Raw genomic sequence first — 18,893 nt, 5'->3', positions numbered from 1 at the left:
TAATTAATTATGCTAATTTTTTTTTTGTTAATAAAATTTTTTAATTTTTTTTTTTTCTTAAAAATAAAATTTTTCTTCTTATTTACAGATTATACAAATTATATAAGGAGTATTATTATTAATTAATAAATCAATTTTTTGCTTTTATAATTTTCTGTAATTTAAAATTTAATGCCTATCCTTTCAGCTATCAATTTTTGACGTTCTTCTAATATGCGAAGACGTTCATCAAATGAAGAAATGTTGGTTGTAACAAGATTATTAAGAGAAGGGTAAGAATTAATATGACTTATAAATATTGGGTTTTCAGAAGTTATGAATTCTGGTGTGTAAGACTCAGCAATAGTAGCAGTTGTAGGTGACATAACTGTGTTTCGGTCGTTCTGAGAAAACAATTGATTTTCGCCTATCGTTGCATTATTATAATTTGTGATATTATTTTCATCATTTAAAGAAGACTCTAGAACCCTGGCATTATTAACCAAACTATTATATACTTGTTTAACTTCTTTCGATTCGTTCTTCCAAGCCTTACTAGCCATAGTAGAAACCTGTGACAAAGAATATTTATAACCTTTAGACACAAGTTCGTGATTTAAAGCCATTCTATAAATTATAAACGCATTTGGAATTCTTTTATTAGTTCCATCAGGTAATTTGCTTTTTGATAATAAATTGTAAATGTTTATTTTAGGAGGAAAAGGAAGTTCGATATCATCAGGAAAATCAGGCATATCGAAACGATTATTTGAGGTTGACATTTTAAACATTTTAAGTACAATCCCTTTTAAATTTTGTACTTTATTATATACTTTTTTTTTTACATTGAATGAAGGGGTTATGTAAATTTTTAACATATAAAATATAATATATAATAAAATATATTATAAGTAAATTCATATATTAAATACTATGACAATTTTATAAATATTCTTTCAATAATATAAATTATATAGGTAAAAGATTATCCACAAAGAAATCGGAATATTTGTTTTCAGGGAAATATGAAGAGTATATGTAACATATGTATGTACATATAAAATTAGGAGATGATTAATGGGGGTTAGAAGGAATCACTCCTAAGGATCAAGGGGTTACCTATGGGGCTAAGAATATTAATCTCGTTACTTTGAAACTAACGTATGTTTAATTTCATTTCATTTATAAATTATGAAAAATTTTGATTAAATAATTGTAAGCAAAAAAGCCAATTCGTTTGTTTATACAAAATAGATCTTGAGATCCGTAACGTGGGCGCTAGCGTTATGATAACAAAGATCTACGTATTCATACTATAAAAGGGAAAAATCTAGACATGTGGAGATCTATGCTCTTTCACAGGATGAACGGTAAAATCGCTCCTTTATATCTCATTTAATTTGCAAAGTTCCAACTAACAACGTAAATGGCAATGAAAACCAGCTAAGAATCCCGTGGCGTAAAAATTCACAAAGTATTACTAGGATTAGTGTTGGTCTCCGTAAATAGTTGTAAGTCCAAAAGTCAAGTAAATATATAATGGTTGTAAATCAAAATTACCATCTTTTAGCTAACCACAATCGTGTAGTATTTACAGCCAATTTACAGCTTACGTTTATAATATTACAATCGCTAAAGGTTGTAATTCGATATATAATAATTGTTACTTACGGCAACCAACCTTAACTAGGATCAGATTAAAAAGAACATATATTAGTTATTCAATCATTAGGAAAAATGTTGATCTTCTAGTGATCCTTTATCTCCTCATCAATCTCATTTAATTGGTAAAGTTCCCAACTAAGAATTCTGTGGCGCAAAAATTCAAAAAAGTATTACTAGGATCAGATTAAAAGAGCATATATTAGTTAGTCTATCGTTAGGAAAAATGTCGATCTCCTAGTGGTCCGGTGGTTGATTGATAAGCAAAAATCCTAACTAATAAATGTCTTTTATTGAATAGATATCTCGTTATTTTTACATCAACATGTTTAGTCTAAATCAATACATCCCCAAATAATTTATTTAAAGAAAAAAGAAAAGATGATGATTTAAAATAATTCTTTAGGAAATGCTGCGATATTTTTTTAAATTATAATATTAAATATAAAAAATAGCATTCAGTTCTAACAAATAATATAAATACAGTAGTTAATGTGTTAGTTAATTAATATGGTTAAATTTTATAGTTGATAAAAACCGATATTTTTTTTCTTTTTTAATAAAAGGAAATATGAAATTAATCAAGTTTTACATTACATTTCATTTCTAATTATTTCTTTTTTTAAAAAAATTTATAAATTCCGAGTATGGTAATCACAATGAACTTTTTTGACATTTTGTGGGAATATTTTCAGAACTTTAATTACAAAAAAAAGAACCCCCATATCAGCGGCATGCCATTATTTCTAAATTAATCTTTCCTTTTTTTTTTGTATTTTTTGGGTCATTAAAAAGTGACTGTTACATTGATCAAACCTAGCTGATCAACGCCAAGTACGTCATCAGTAACCCCTCTTAATTTAAATATTTTTTTTAAAAAAATCTCTAGTTGTGATTTTCATTTATTAAAAGTAAGCAAACAGTACAAGACCGTTGATATAAAATTACAAGATAAAAAAAAGAAAAGATTTGCTCAAATTTAATCCAGACGAATCAACCTTGCCATCTTAATTATAACATTTAACAGTTTCCAATTTTATAAAATTTATATTCGTATATATGCTGATCATTTACAAAAGAAAAACAACCATACGGCGCGTTGTTGTGTCTCAAATCAGATTTATTTCAAATGTCGATTTCTTTTTTTTTTAAATGAGGATATTTCCGTAAGTATGAATCCGATTATATTAATTAAGATAATAAACAAAATTGCTTATTCATCTTATTTTATATTCATCTCAAATGCATTCAGGAATAAAATTTTAATGGTTAAAATATGGATAAAAATTTTGAAATCTACATTATCTGCAATATATTCAGTATTAATTACGTTTATTTAAAATTTTCGGGAGCCACGATCCATTATCTCAACATTATATTTATGAATGCGATTAGTAATCAATTAACATTTATAGTTAATAATTGTGAAAGTATAAGAATATTATATATAATAATATAATACATAAACTTTATAGCTGAACAATTTTACAGTAATTTCGGAATAATGAACTGTCGGAATAATGAATTTCGAAAATACTGAATTTTGAATTGTAGATTTTCGGGATTATGAATTTCGAGATTAAAAGGGATGTTGTAATGCCGAAGATATCTAGTGAAAATATTAAAACTATTCTTGATTGTTTGATTATATTTTAATGATTTAACTAACATATTTGAGTTTGTGATAATTCACATGATATATTTATGAAGTCATATTACTAAATAGAGAGTTCATTATGATAGGGGAAGGAGCTCAAGAAGAATATAAAAATAATGAAAATTATTTTTTTATATATATATATATATATATAGAAAAATAAAAGATAAAACTTATTAAGGGGATGTAACTATGAGATTTCAGATTTGACGTACTTAGAAATGGGTAATTTTTGGTTTTGAAGTACTGTAGGAAATTTTATATGAAAAGATGGAAATTTTGGGATATTTATTAGAGTGATTTTTAGGTTAAGAAATATTTTGAAATGGAAAAATATTGGGATTTTATTATATTTTAACCAAGCATTATTATATTTTATGAGAGTGAATTTGGGATATGTTAATATTTTTGCATTTAATAAAGGAATAATTTTGTAGCTTAAGGTGGCAACGTTCTATATGAATGGGCTTAAGCGGGCTACAATGTCTTAATCGGGTATTTGATTTTCGGGATTTCGTAGTAGATCCAAATTAACATTTTAAAAAATGCGTCACTCACAATAAGAAATTGATGGTACATCATACAGAGGACTTACTCGGTTTATTAGGAGAAAAAAAGTAAAAGAAAAACCACAACTCTTTAAATTTTAGTAAAAAAATTCTTACTTATCTGATAGATCAATATTAATGATATAACACCATTCCATGACATAACTTCATTTACAAGAGTACTAAAACTATGTGAATGAACCAAAATTGCCATTAACAATAATTTCAATAAATTTGAAAGTCGTAAATGCGGAATGTTTCGTTTTTATTGATATGATGAGGCTATAAGGATGGGTCTAAAAGAAATCTTATGCTGGTATCATTATTCCTTTGAGTTCGAAAATAAAGTTAAAATTATTACAACTAATGGCAAGATTAAATATAAGACAGCAAGAACAATGATATACAAAGAAATGCTACCAAAAAATGATGAAGAAAATATGTAATTCGTTCTTATTTCTTTTGCTAAATACGATTCGCAATTATATTAAAATAAGTAAACAAATTTATGTTTCCACTTTCTATCAGTGATGGGAAATGTCACCTTTTTAAATGACTTTCGGTCGTCAGATGGACTGTCATGTATCATATATTAGCATTGGTCTTACAAATTTTATGTATATTCCAAATTTTAAAATTATAAAATTAAAAAAAAAATGATTTATTTTTGAACTTTTACTTTCCAACGCGTCAAACAAATTAAAAACAAAATTGAACTTTTTATACTTAGTCTCGTGTAATAAGTCATGAGTACATCAACCATATAATTTTCTATTTTTGGAAATAATCAGTAAGAATCATGTATGCGTCTTAAATATATATGACGCAACGCGCTGAAGTGTATTTATAATATCGGTATAATATTCAGTCAGTGCATTCAACATTCTGTAATTAAAAATGATATTTATTTTTATAATTATCATGTTATCAATAAGATTATCATTAAACTTTGATCCTTTTGCATTTGTATGAATGAAAATAAATATCACCAAAATATAGGAAGTGGTTTATTCATTTGTGAATACTTTTATGTTACTTTTCATATTATAAGTTTAAAGATTAAATTAAATGCCTTGAATCAATCGAGAAGATCGAGGATTTTAATTTTATAATTAACCAAATTCTCGTGGAGCAACACTTTGACTAGATTGACGCGAAATTTATATAACAATTAATTAATTTTCAAGTAAATTATTGAATTATATTTATTAGAAACTCAAACATTACTTACACTAATAAAATTTTATAATAAATCATTCCCCGTTATCATCGATTATAAAGTTTCATAATTCATGAAAACATTCTTTAATTTTCACGGTTTTTCCATGGTAAAATAATTAAGATTCAAAAAACGAAGTTTCTTCTTAAAGAAAAAATTCCAATAAATGATTGTCTCTTTTTAGAAAGTCATAACTAAGCCCAGGTCAGCTGCTCTTAAACAATGATTGATAAGCAAAAGTTTTAACTGCTTAATATTACCGAGAACCGCCGACTAGTCTGTAGTGAATTCAATTTTTTTTAGCAATTCTTTTTTAAAACTACCTTTTTTAATATAATTATTTATAGTAAATATCACGCATATTTGTGAATTTTTTTGATCTTGTCAAACGTTAGTTAATGCAGCACAATTCATGATTTTCACATTTTGTTTCAATTTTTCTTATCTATTTAGTCAATGAAATAGCCTATCATTATCAGATCCATCAGTTTATCAGATATGTATGTATAAAACATCAAGAAAAAAAGGTAAAAGATCTCGGGTATTTCCGATATATCTTGATCCTATGATGTTATCTTTTAAACAATGATAGAGATTAGAACAAAAGAGCTTTTCTAGTACTACTTTTAAACCAATTAGTATATCTCTTTCTCTCGCATGAATTTCTTTTATTGGCACTGTTTTTATCATTTGATATATTTATTTACCTTGGTGTTATATAAAATGGAACGGATAGTTTTTTTTTCTTAGAAAATCATTTCTATTATAGAATTTTTGAATTTATTGATAAACTCGAGTTTTTTGGTCAAATCTTAAAAAACAAGAATAATGCAACAGCCACGACAACCGCGTTTACCAAAAGAATTGGTAATTTTAATTCTTAAAGACCTGGTTAATGTAAAAGGTTCAAGGTAAGAATTTGATAATTCTTCTAAATTAATTTGCAAAAATAAAGAATCCTAATTTTTTCTTTTTTTTTTTTCGTTTAAAGCTTTAAACATATTAATTCTCTTAGAAGAGTATGTAAAGATTGGAACGTAATAATTACAGAAATTTTAATTAAACCGACTCAATATATTTTAGAGAATAAACTACTAATTGAAGTAATTTAAATTTTTTCTTTTTTTTTTTTATAACAATTCGTCTCACTCAAATATAGTAACTAAAATATATCAAAACTTTATAAAAAAGTATGATTGTAATAGTCTTTCGATAAGAGGCGCACCAATAACTTACGACCCTCCAAAGTCCACTTTTACTATACGCATAGATAATGAAAATATTGATAAGCTCAAGCTAGATATTTCAGATATTCCACGTTCTCAAGATATAAATAAAGAAGGATCGATACGTGTTAGGTTTCATTACGAGAATGGTTCACATTTAATATTATTTGATTTTGGTACTTTATTTATTCGCAGAGAAGGAAATGATATTCATTCTGAAGTTCATTGGAATTTTGATGATTGTTCATGCAAATATCAAAGGGATAATAATTTTCCAGATTCTTATGCCATTCAAATTAGAGAAATGTCTATTTCTTTAAGAAAGGTTGGTGTATTGTTGGATTTATTAAACGGGTAAGCAAATAAAGCAATCATTTTTATTTTTTAATATTGTATATTAACTTACGTAATATCATTATTATTTTAGGAATGTGAAAGAAAACCATAAACACATAATACAACAATCTGTATATGGTGAATATAGCAATAGAGATTTCTAATAATAATCAAATTTTTTTACTTAAATAATATTTATATTCTCTACTATTATACAGTATCATGTAAATTAATTAATATATAAATAAAATATAAAGTTATACATTTTTTAGATTTCATAAAAATATGATATTCCTGATATTCCTTGTGCTAATTCTATTATTTTGCAAAATATAATTGATCTTTCAGAATATGATTATAAATACGATTTTATGAACGTTTGTTCGATTGTTCGATCTTCGATTGTGGCCGCAGTAAATTATATACAGTAGCGAAGTGTACTGTATATACAGTATTTAAAATCAAAAAAAAGGAAAATCTGAGCCTTCTGTACTATTTATCTCTCGAATTATCTAATGATTTTTCTTTCAAAACTTCATATATACAATCGTCTGCACACGTTGTATCACCTACATTTAAACAATCGTAAGATATTATATACAAAGGATGACGAATCAAATTATTAAACAAATGCATAATTGTTAAGATCAAAAAAATTTGAAGGAAATTTCTTAAATCGTATTTCATTGATATGATTATTTGTACTAAAATGGTTTGAATGATAATTTGGATCATATAATTACATCGTAGCCAAATAACTCGATGATCTGCCGGACATATCCGCCCTCCGCCCTAGCGGTACGGTCTGCGTCTGCCTAACGGAAAATTTTCACCAGATCAAATGAATATTCGGTGAATATCTGGATGAATATAAGCTGTTTAAATTAATAAAAAAATTTCCTTTTGTACTACTAAAAAATAGGAAATGGCAAAATGCTATTGTAATGTTTTAACAAAAGTGTGAAAAAACATATTTCTCTCAATTTTATAAAATGATTATTTGTACTTTATTAATTTTAAGGTAATAATTTTAATGGAAGCTTGTCTAAATAAACCTAACGAAAAAATAATTAAATAAACATATTTTAATATTTTACTTTTATACATATTCTTTTAAATTTTTATAAAAAATACTTTAGTACAGTATATTATGAAAAAAAGTACATGTTTACTTAAAACAAGAAACAGTTGTAATAAAACAAAGTTCATATTGTCAAAAAATTTTTGGTAATACTTTGAAGCAATTTATATATACTTTTGATTTTTAATAATTTTAATTATAATGATTTTAATAAGGTAAATTTTTCAGCACATGCAGTGATGTACATTGGATGCTTCCAATGACTTTTTATTGGATTTGAAAGGCTTGAAATTGGAAGATTCCAATAGCTTTCAATTTTCTAATACATATTACTGAATATACTGTATATATAATAATACAATTATTAAATGAAAGGCTAATATATTAATCACTTCTATAAAATAACCAATATGGTTACTCTTATCCAATAATTATAATTTATATTTATATTTATTTAATTTTAGCCAAAAATTACAATTTTAGCTAAAATTAAAAAGAGAATTTCTATTCATATACAGGTATTTAAATATAAATTCCAAAAAAGTAATTTTTTTATACTGACATTTAATGTTAAATAAAATAAATTGATAAAAACAAAATTTGTTAAATAAATTAAAATTAATATACTAAATTCACTTTAATACTTTTTTTTTTTTTTTGTCTGCAGTACAATTAATACTTTATTAAGATAAAAAAAGTGAACTACAGTCAACTCCCTCTATAGTCACTTCCGTTATAGTCACATTCTACTATATAGTCACACCAGTTGAATGTTCAAAACACTTTATTATTAAAATCTATCTTATATAGTCACAATCTATCTATAGTCACTATCACACCTATCCTCAAAAATCTTATATTAAAAAGAACCGTTTATAATCACAGTTATATAAAGAATATATTAAATAACTTGGCATCTAATAATCGTACAAAGATGTATCATAGCTTGTTAGAATCGTCTCACCTGAGACGAATCGAATGGTAGTAGTTTTATCCTTTTCCTTTGCAAGTGTTTACGGCCGTACCACCCATTGCCTCTTATGAGACTAACTTTGCCTGCGTCCTATCATCTTCAATGGGCAACCATTATACAGTACTTAATTCCTCAGGTAACAGCACCACTATAGAAGACATCCCCCGTCAGGCCATTTTAGGCTGATCTGAAAATAGGTACGCCGCCTCTCATCCTATACCATTGCATGATACTGATCTTTCAATTTATTTAACGACTTTAGAGAGCATCTGCTTTTCTGGAGGACTTTTGACAGGTAACATCAACCATCTAGTACCCTTCCATACCACCATTTTGTAGTCTGGCTCAAAAGCCCAGCACAGCGTTTTATCCTTTCTGCTAGTGTTTACGGCCAGGACCTTCCCATTTGCCTGCTTCTTATGAGGACTTAATCCCTCGGGTCCTGTGGGTCCCCTATCAAATCTTCGCTGGGAGCCGCCATTATACCGAGGTAAGTCCTTAACTTCCTCAGGGTAACAGCACCACCACTTTGAAAGATATCTCCCATCGGGCCATTTTGTATGATTCAAGTTTGAGACACGCCGCCTACTCATCCTATATCCATTGTACGATACTGATACTCAATTTATTTTACGACCTTTAGAGAGCATCTACTTTCATGGAGGACTTTCGACAGGTAACATCAACCATCTAGCACCCTTCCATACCACCATTTTGTCTAAGTCTGCCTCACCAAAGGCCACTACAGCCCGCGATTACCTAGCACCGATAGTACAGTTGTTTACCCAAATGGTATACTTTGTAGTGACCACTCGGACAGGAAGTAGCAGGCTTCTGTCAGGGGATCACCCTTATAGCGGGTATCAACCATCGTATCACCAACCATGAATCCTGAGCAATCGAACCCCATAACCATGCTATCGTTCGCGCACGAACAGCCTTGGTTGGCCTAAGACCTAACAGAAGGTCTAACTACCACTCGATATTGCACCCTCAGCTTTACCATCTAGGATGACCATCTAGCCATTACTGACCCCAAGCGGTATCGTAGAGTGACCACCCGGACGAAGTCCCCCTTTAAGGTATAGTAGTGACCTCGGGACAGGGACTGCGTACATGCCAACGGCCTCATAGAAAATGCTAAGGACACCGTTACCGCAAGGGTTTTATTTTTTCCTTTCTAATCGTTTACGGCCAGACCACCCATTGCCTCTTATAAGACTAATCTCGGGTCTGTGTCCTATCATCTTCAATGGGCAATTATTATACCGAGTACTTAATTCCTCAGGTAACAGCACCACTATAGAAGACATCCCCCATCGGGCCATTATAGGCTGATTCGTGCTGCGACACGCCGCCTACTCATCCTATACCCATTGCATGATACTGATACTCAATTTATTTAATGACCTTTAGAGAGCATCTACTTTCATGGAGGACTTTCGACTAAAGCTCCGAACGGTTCGGGCTAAACCGGGGAACCGATCCGAAACCGGCTCAAAATTCGGTTCGGTTCGGTTCGGGTATTAGAACCGAAAAACTGGCGGTTCAGTTCAGTTTAATCCGATTTTTTATAAAAATGCAAAAAATCGAATAGCTGGCCGTCTAGTGATCGTACAAAGTCGAGCCATATATCATTGGATTCCTCTCGACGAGACGCGTCGAATGGTGGTAAGATCATGTCTCTAGCATCGATAGATCACACGTCAACCCACGCTAAATGATTTATAAATAATTTGAATTAGCAAGATATCTATCGGTGCTAGAGACATGATCTTAGCACCATTCGACGCGTCTCAGTGAGACGAATCCAATGAATATAAATTCGTTCGTGTACGACCACTGGATGGCGAATAATATCAAGTTTCGCATTTTTTTAAAATTTTCGAGCGTTAAAAATTAAAAATTCCGATACATGAATTTATTCGTCGTCCAATGGTCGTACAAATATGTATTACGACTCATTGGATTCGTCTCGATGAGACGAGTCGAATGGTGGTAAGATCACGTCTCTAGCATCGATAGATAGCATGCTAATGCCAATTTTTTATAAATTATTTAGCGTGAATTAACTTACGATCTATTAATGCTAGAGACATGATCTCACCACCATTCTTCGACCTGCTATCGAGACGAATCCAATGAGTCCTAATACATATTTGTACGACCATTGGACGACGAATAAATTCATGTATCGGAATTTTTAATTTTTAATTTTTAACGCTCAAAAATTTTAAAAAAATGCGAAACTTGATATTATTCGCCATCCAGTGGTCGTACATGAACGAATTTATATTCATTGGATTCGTCTCACTGAGACGCGTCGAATGGTGCTAAGATCATATCTCTAGCACCGATAGATAGCTTGCTAATTCCAATTATTTATAAATCATTTAGCGTGGGTTGACGTGTGATCTATCGATGCTAGAGACATGATCTTACTACCATTCGACGCGTCTCATCGAGACGAATCCAATGATATATGGCTCGACTTTATATGACCACTAGATGGCCGGCTATTCGATTTTTCGCATTTTTATAGAAATCGGATTAAACCGAACCGAACCGCCGGTTTTTCGGTTCGGTTCTTACGGATTTCGGCTCTAATCTGAACCGTCTATAATCCGGACCAAACCGACCCGTTCGGAGCTTTACTTTCGACAGGTAACATCAACCATCTAGTACCCTTCCATACCACCATTTTAGGTGTACTAAGCCGTCACTTACAAGTTCAATTACAGCCCCGCGATTACTTCCAAGACTGATAAGTACAGTTCGTTTTACCCCAAGTCCCAAGGTATACTTTGTAGTGACCACTCGGACAGGAAGTAGCAGGCTTCTGTCCAGGATCACCCTTGGCGTGTATCAACCACCTGTGCATCCACCAACCAGGACCCTGCACGTACCGAACCCCATAACTACGCTACCTCGTTCCGCGCACGAACACCTTGGTTCGGCCTAGCACATCGAAGGTCAAACTACCACTAAGACATTGCACCCTCAGCTTTACCATCTAGGACAACCATCTAGCCATTACTGACCCCAAGTGGTATCGTGGAGCTGACCACCCTGAACAGGAAGTCCCCCTCAAGGCGGGTATAGTATGACATGATACGGGGGGATCGCGCACATACTATCGGCTCATAGAACGTTAGGACACCTTCTGACCCTTAGTGAAATGTGCGGCCTAACCGTACACACTAATTCACCATGATGCAGTCCAACTACACTAATCCCTGTACCTTCACGCTATTGGTTGTAGCGTCCGCAGTAAAATTCTTTTTATTTCCGTGGTCATGGGAATCGAACCTGCGACCTCACCATACTCAGGCTTAATGAGGGTCTCAGTGACTAACCACCGAGATAGGGTGACCAACCCTAGGGTTTTATTTTTTTCCTTTGCAAGTGTTTACGGCCAGACCACCCATTGCCTCTTATGTGACTAATCTCGGGTCTGTGTCCTATCATCTTCAATGGGCTCAACCATTAAACCGAAAACACTTAATTCCTCGGCGTAACAGCACCACTATACATCCCCCATCGGGCCATTTAGCTGATCTGAGCTACGTACACGCCGCCTACTCATCCTATACCCATTGCATGATACTGATACTCAATTTATTTAACGACCTTTGAGAAAGCATCTACTTTCATGGAGGACTTTCGACAGGTAACATCAACCATCTAGACCCTTCCATACCACCATTTTAGGTACTAAGTCTCACTCAAAGGCCACTACAGCCCGCGATTACTTAGCACCGATAGTACAGTTGTTTACCCCAAGTGGTATACTTTTTAGTGACCACTCGGACAGGAAGTAGCAGGCATCTGTCCAGGATCACCCCTTTATGGTGGGTATCAAACCACCAGGGGATCGCCAAATGGGGCCTGGGAGGTAGGGGTGCCGAAGTAGGAATTGGCCAACCTGCTACCCTGCTTACCTGTTCCGCGCAACGAACATTCCGGTTGGTCTAAGGGCACCTAATAACAGAAGGTCTAACTACCACTAAGACATTGCACCCTCAGCTTTACCATCTAGGACGACCATCTAGCCATTACTGACCCCAAGCGGTATCGTAGAGTGACCACCCGGACAGGAAGTCCCGTTTTATTTTTTTCCTTTGCTAGTGTTTACGGCCAGACCACCCATTGCCTCTTATGAGACTAATCTCGGGTCTGTGTCCTATCATCTTCACTGGGCAACCATTATACCGAGACTTAATTCCTCAGGTAACAGCACCACTATAAAAGACATCTCCCATCGGGCCATTTTAGGCTGATCTGAAGCTAGACACGCCGCCTACTCATCCTATACCCATTGCATGATACTGATACTCAATTTATTTAACGACCTTTAGAGAGCATCTACTTTCTCATTGAGGACTTTCGACAGGTAACATCAACCATCTAAGTACCCTTTCATACCACCACGTTAGGTACTAAGCTCACTCAAAGCCACTACAGCCCGCGATTACCAAGCACCGATAGTACAGTTGTTTACTCCCAAGTGGTATACTTTGTGTGACCACTCGACAGGAAGTAGCAGCATCTATCCAGGATCACCCCGCTTACGGTGGGTATCAAGGCCACCAGGGATCACGCCTAGGACCGGGAGAGGGTAGGGAATTGAACCCATATAGCCATGCTACCTGTTCTGTGCATGAACAGTTTTATTTTTTTCCTGTGCAAACAGTCTTATGACTTTATCTTTTATTTATATTTTGGATTTCGAAAAATAATCGAACAATATTACAAAAATAAGAAAATAAACTAATAAAAAATAAAAAGAGTAGCTTCACGACTCATATAAGTAAAGAAATCTAAACTAAAATAAAATTAAAGCAAAGAAAAACTGAACTATTACAGAATCGCATACCCCAACTTTACGCGAAGGCCAGTGTGAGTCAACTATCCAACATCCAAAAATCCAGTCCGTTACCAGAAAGAGATCCTAAGAGGTTGAACTGTTAAGCGGCGCAGAAAATCCAAGTGCGAGATCCAAGATCCACCCCGAATTATAGAAGAGGATATCCAAGAAATCCAGGAATCCTGAGAAACTGACGCCAAAGAAGAGTTGTGTTGTTGTGGAGGAGTAGTATTAGGGAAAGAATTTGTAGATGGGCCACGTAATTTGGAAGCAGCCGAGATACCCTGCGACTCCTCCCAAGCATGAAAAAGAACATTCCGACACAGCCAAATTTCACCATATAATTCGACTTGGAAGTCATTAAGAAGGGGAGAAATAATCTTGTATATAACGAGAGAGAGGAAAGTATTGATTCAAAAATGCCGTTAAATGCGCAGGCAACAATCCTCGAGTAAGCCAAAGACAGGATGAAGAAGGAGCTTCATAGTTCCAGCAATCCAAAGCAAAGAACTCAGTATGAAAGGAATTATCCAAAGATTTCAAGGATAAGAAAGAAGATAAACAAGAATCTCTAAATTTAATGACTTCAGACCGGTGTGTTAAACAGGGATTTAAATCCAGTAAAATATAAGGACAAGTCCAAAGATGATTCAAATCTTCAGGAGCAGAGTTACACTGCGGACAGAGCCAGTCAGGAGAATATAAGTAAGGTTTACGTTGTTGAAGAGTAGTTAAGGTAGGCAACATATCCAAAAGAAGTTTAATGCAGAAGATCCAAAATTCAGGACGACCATTCCTATGTGAAGCAAAACCTTTAATTTGTGAAAGGCAAAAATATATACCAGCCCAATCAAAAAGTGAAGGAGAACCAAGAGCAGTAAAACGCGCTAGTGAACAGAAAGATAAAAGAGCACGAGCATCTGCAATAAAGCGGAGAAAATGTCGAATATTCACGTCAATAGGCAAGGAGTTAAAGGTCAACAAGCATGGAGCATAACAAAATGTTGAAAGTAGGGTAGTGGGTTGTGAAGACGAATGAGCATCTTTTGCCAAATAATCCGCTTGTATATTGTAGATATCATCGCCATGAGCAGGGACTTTAATCAATTCGACATTAAAATTACGATCCATGATGAGTTGTCGAATAGAAAGCCAAAGAAGATGATTAGGTTCTCGGAGCAACTTCGGTGAGAAAGGAGCATCAACAAACCGTGTCCATAGTGAAATTAACTGACTACAATCAGTATGAATAGAGATTGACGAATCACAGAAAAGGGCATTCAATCCTAACAGAACAGCAGAAATTTCAGAACGCAAAGCGGAAGGAAAGTAAGAAGGGAGATGCATGGAAGAAGATTCCAGAACAAGTCCAACATCATCAAGAGCGATCCAAGCAGAGGTCATGGAAGAAGGCGAAGAATCATTGGCAGGATGGAACGAACCATCTGTGTACAAAGATTGCACCGAAAGTGGTAAAATAGTGTCTTCAATTCTATCGATACTATCCTTAAAGAGAGGAGAAAGAGCGGGAGACGCGTTCGAAAAATGAACAAGAGCCAAGGAGGTTGCATAACTCCATGAAGTAGATAGAGTAATGGGAAGATAAGCCGCAAAGACTTTGGCATTTCTGGTAGGATAGCCCACAGTATCTGATAGGGTTACATTAAAAAAGCATTTCTCGCTATTACAGCGTTGTCGAATGGCAGATTTCATGGATAAGGCGGGAATGTTAAGAGCACAACCGGGACAAGGGTCATAGGATCGTTCATCAGCCGAGGTAGATATAGGAAGCCAATGAGACATAATAGCCGAGTTTTGTTTCTTATAAGTGATACACACACGACCAACAGATAAAGTTTGAGTAGCGAGTCGAGAGTAATAGCCCATTGAGGATAAAAAAAATAATCTTTAACAGTATGATCTAATAAACAAGGAGAAGCTAAAGTAAAAGAAGAATTAATAAAATATGAAGATAAAAGTAAAGTAGAAGAAGAAGAAGAGAGAAAATTATTATTAATAAAAGTAAACCAATTAGGGATCCGTCCTTTACGACCAACGATGCCAAGATAACGAAGGTCAGGCCAATTCATAAGATAACGTCCACAAGGAGAAACCAACTGAGCAAGCACAAATATATTCAAGTTTTTCCAAAGTTTCCAACTCAATTGAAAAATGGAATGAGGAAGAATAGATCAGAGTGGCAGAGCAGGTTGTAGATCATGCCTCAAAGGCCGGAAGGTAAGAGACCACGTGATGTTCAAACGCGAAGAAAACAATAACGAATTAAACAAAGTATGCGTTCGCAAAGAAACGATCTGTGACCATGGTTCTAAGTTAATAGTAGTCGGGCAACTTTCAGCACCCAGATATCCTTGAAGATAGGAGATAGCATAAAGGGCAAAATCTTTGAAATCAGGGATGAGTGAAAATTTTTTGCCAAGATGCAATATGGGAAGAAAGAAAGCGATAGAAAGCATTTTGAATCGAAAAGGGAAGTTTGAGAAATAACAGGGGGCGACGGAGTAGTCGTAGCAAGACCAGCTTTTCTTCGAAGTACTGAAAACATAGGTTTAACTATTGATTGAATAGTACTTTCAGAGAAAAGGGTAGTTTGAAGACGAAATTCCAATCGCGGAAGAAGGACAGCATTGTAGAGATAAGCCACATGTTGTGCTAATAATTTCTTCGGTCCCAGGAGAGCTGCCATATCTTTAACCATGGAGCGCGCTTGTTTGAGAACAAAATTAGGAGAGGCAGATAAGGAAAACCAAACGCCTAAAAAGCGAAAGGAAGCATACAAAGATAAAGAGGAAAGGGAAAGAGACAAATCAGAAACTAAAAAAGAAGGTGTAAGATCAAAAATAATCTTTGAAGAATGTGAAGAAGATGAAAGAAGAACATATTTAGCTGAATTAGCTTGAACATTATTTAAAGTATAAAATTCAGCAGTAATAGAAAGATGGTCTTCTATTCCAGATTTTGAAGAAGCAATAAGTGTAGAATCATCCATAAACGTTAAATGTGAAATTGGTAAAGAATGTTGTTCAAATTCAAGTGGAGAATAATTTAAAAGAGCTGAAGATTTTAAAATAAAAGGATCTCGTGCTTCTTGATTCAAAACAGTGAGTAAAGGATCCAAATAAATAACCCAAAGAAGAGGGGAAATGATTTCTCCTTCGATCGATACCAACACGTACTCTATAAGCAGCTGTATCGCCATGACAGGTAATTATCTTATTATTTCGTCGTGTAAAAAGATTTAAAATAAATCGCACTAAAAGTGCAGGGATATGTAACCTATCTAAAGCTAATTTAAGCATATTTAAATCCATAGAATCAAAAGCTTTAGAGATATCTTCGAGAAACGATCCATAGTTCCTGATCATCAGTAGAGTCGTGTTTATGTTGATGGATAATCGCATCAAGCATTTTGATAGGGACATCAGTAGAACCACCAGGTAAGCCAGCAAAATTTCCACCTTGGAGAACTTTATTATCAGCAAGAATGTTGGAGAGACGATTCGTGACGACCTTAACTACACATTTTCGAACTGTTTCCAGAAGAGTAATAGGTCGAGTGTTCTTAAGTTGAGCATCAAAGTCGTGAGGTTTAGGAATAGGATAAACCACAGCTTCACGCCAATCAGCAGGAATATCACCGCGAGAAAGGCAGGTATTGGCCAATAAAAGAGAGAAATCCAAGGCTTCACCGGACAGATGTTTAATCATCTCATAAGAAATTTTTGAAGGGCCAGAAGTTTTGTTATTTGGCATGGAGGAAATCACAGTAGACCATTCTTGTAGCGAAATAGAGCGAAAACAGGGATCGTATAGTAAAGCAGACGCATTAGCAAGAGGAGTGTAAGCTTGTTGCCATCGGGCAGGAAATGAAATGATGGAAGAGTAACGGGTTAACGGGGGAGAAACAATTGATTGAAAATGAGAAATAGCAGCTTGTTTAATATCCGAAGGATCCGTTAAAAAGGTAGGAGTAGAGTCCAAAATGACCAAAACACGGTCAAGAACAATCGAGCGTTTTTCTACTGATAGGGCAGAATCTATAAAGGTGCCAAGCGAGGTCGAAAAGTGTTCGTCACGTAGTGCAGTATAATATTCCACTGAGTCCGTAAGGTGTTGGGCGAATTTAGTAGATAAAAAGGCAGAAACTAAATTCTTCTGTGATCGTAAAAACGATTTAAATACAGATGCGGGGTTGTAGAATAGGTAGGAACTGAGTAATCGGGGAGGCAGGATGTAAGATTCTCAAGATGGGAGGGCAAAGCGGCAGTCATTTGCGCAATCTGAGAAGGCCGATTAGAACGACGAGTAGTAAGGCGATATAAAAATCGATCTAAAAACTTGTTAATAGCAATAAGTTTAGTTAATTCAGGAGAGTACGAATGTCGGTGTGTGTTGGAGACTTTTTGAAAAGGTAAAGTTTCAATAGCAGCACTAATTATGGCAGCTTTCAATGCATGCCACATACGATCAAGAGAAAGAGAGGAGAAATCAAAATTAGGGCGATATTGTCTATCTAAATAAACTCCAAGAGAATCATCTACTTCAGTGGTAAAATTATTCCATTGTTCAACTGAAGTGGAAGCGTAAGAGAAAATAGTACGCAATTCTAGTTTTTGTTTAAGACGAGATTTAGCCAAAATAGCCAGGCAAGAACTGAAGTCAAAAACAGTTGAAAGAACTTTGTGATCGGTAAAAGGACGATCAAGGAGATCCGGGCAAGAAACCACTTGCGAAAAGAGACCAGGGGCAGGAAAACCAGGTGAAGACCAAATATAATCCAGTCGAGAAGATCCATTATCATGAAAGAAAGTGGGATCAGGACCATTTGTAGAGGAGTGAGCTTGATGATCAGTAAAAAACCGAGAAGAAAGCGAGCGAAGAAGCTTAAAATGATTAGGTGAATAATTAGAATGAGCGATTACATCAGCATTGAAGTCGCCAAGAATAACTACAAAATAATTATTAGCTCGGGCAAAATCGAGCCAAGAAAGAAGTTTGGCAATAAGATCATTGCAAATAGATTGATGAACAGAACCAGAAGGGGGATAATATATGGAAATAATAGAAATTTTTGTTTGATGAAAAAACAAATCTAATTTAAGAAGTCGACCATTCCAAGGATCAATTGTTTGAACATGTTTATGAAGGGGATTACGTAACAAAATACCAACACCATCATGAGGGCGAGAAGAAGAAGATGAACAAGCCCAATAGGACTTGAAGTGATGTTGGAAGTGTTCATTTTTAAAAATAAATTTAGCATTTGAAGGGGAAAGACGCGTATCATTAATAGATAAAGCACCAAAGGAGGAGTGAAGAAAAAA

The 18,893-nt window shown here is 34.0% G+C and overlaps 2 protein-coding genes across 2 annotated transcripts; one reads left to right on the top strand and one right to left on the bottom strand.

Annotated features, from left to right (window-relative positions):
- Nucleotides 1–77: 77 nt before the first annotated feature.
- Nucleotides 78–761, bottom strand: OCT59_022477 (uncharacterized protein; the record flags this gene model as incomplete). The annotated part of the gene is made up of 1 exon (XM_025330757.2): nt 78–761. The coding sequence occupies one exon, from the start codon at nt 759–761 to the stop codon at nt 162–164; it is 600 nt and encodes a 199-aa protein (XP_025169457.2). The 3' UTR covers nt 78–161.
- Nucleotides 762–5,883: 5,122 nt separating this feature from the next.
- On the top strand, nt 5,884–6,906 carry OCT59_022476 (uncharacterized protein). The gene is made up of 4 exons (XM_025321218.2): nt 5,884–5,976; nt 6,057–6,168; nt 6,257–6,645; nt 6,719–6,906. Exons 1-4 carry the CDS (start codon nt 5,894–5,896, stop codon nt 6,789–6,791), a joined length of 657 nt encoding a protein of 218 aa, XP_025169456.1. The 5' UTR covers nt 5,884–5,893; the 3' UTR covers nt 6,792–6,906.
- The last annotated feature ends 11,987 nt before the right edge of the window (nt 6,907–18,893 follow it).

The sequence above is a fragment of the Rhizophagus irregularis genome, chromosome 31 (assembly GCF_026210795.1).
Source record: "Rhizophagus irregularis chromosome 31, complete sequence".
In the NCBI taxonomy this organism is placed as follows: Eukaryota; Fungi; Glomeromycota; class Glomeromycetes; order Glomerales; family Glomeraceae; genus Rhizophagus; species Rhizophagus irregularis.
Note: the sequence above shows the minus strand (reverse complement) of the source record. Positions and strands in the feature narration are given on the sequence as shown.

Bases quoted from the DNA above. Each gene is read 5' to 3' on its own strand.
- OCT59_022476 (XM_025321218.2), top strand. From the start codon at position 5,894: ATGCAACAGCCACGACAACCGCGTTTACCAAAAGAATTGGTAATTTTA. The intron at 5,977-6,056 runs GTAAGAATTTGA...TTTCGTTTAAAG, and splicing joins GTTAATGTAAAAGGTTCAAG to CTTTAAACATATTAATTCTC. The intron at 6,169-6,256 runs GTAATTTAAATT...TTTATAAAAAAG, and splicing joins AGAATAAACTACTAATTGAA to TATGATTGTAATAGTCTTTC.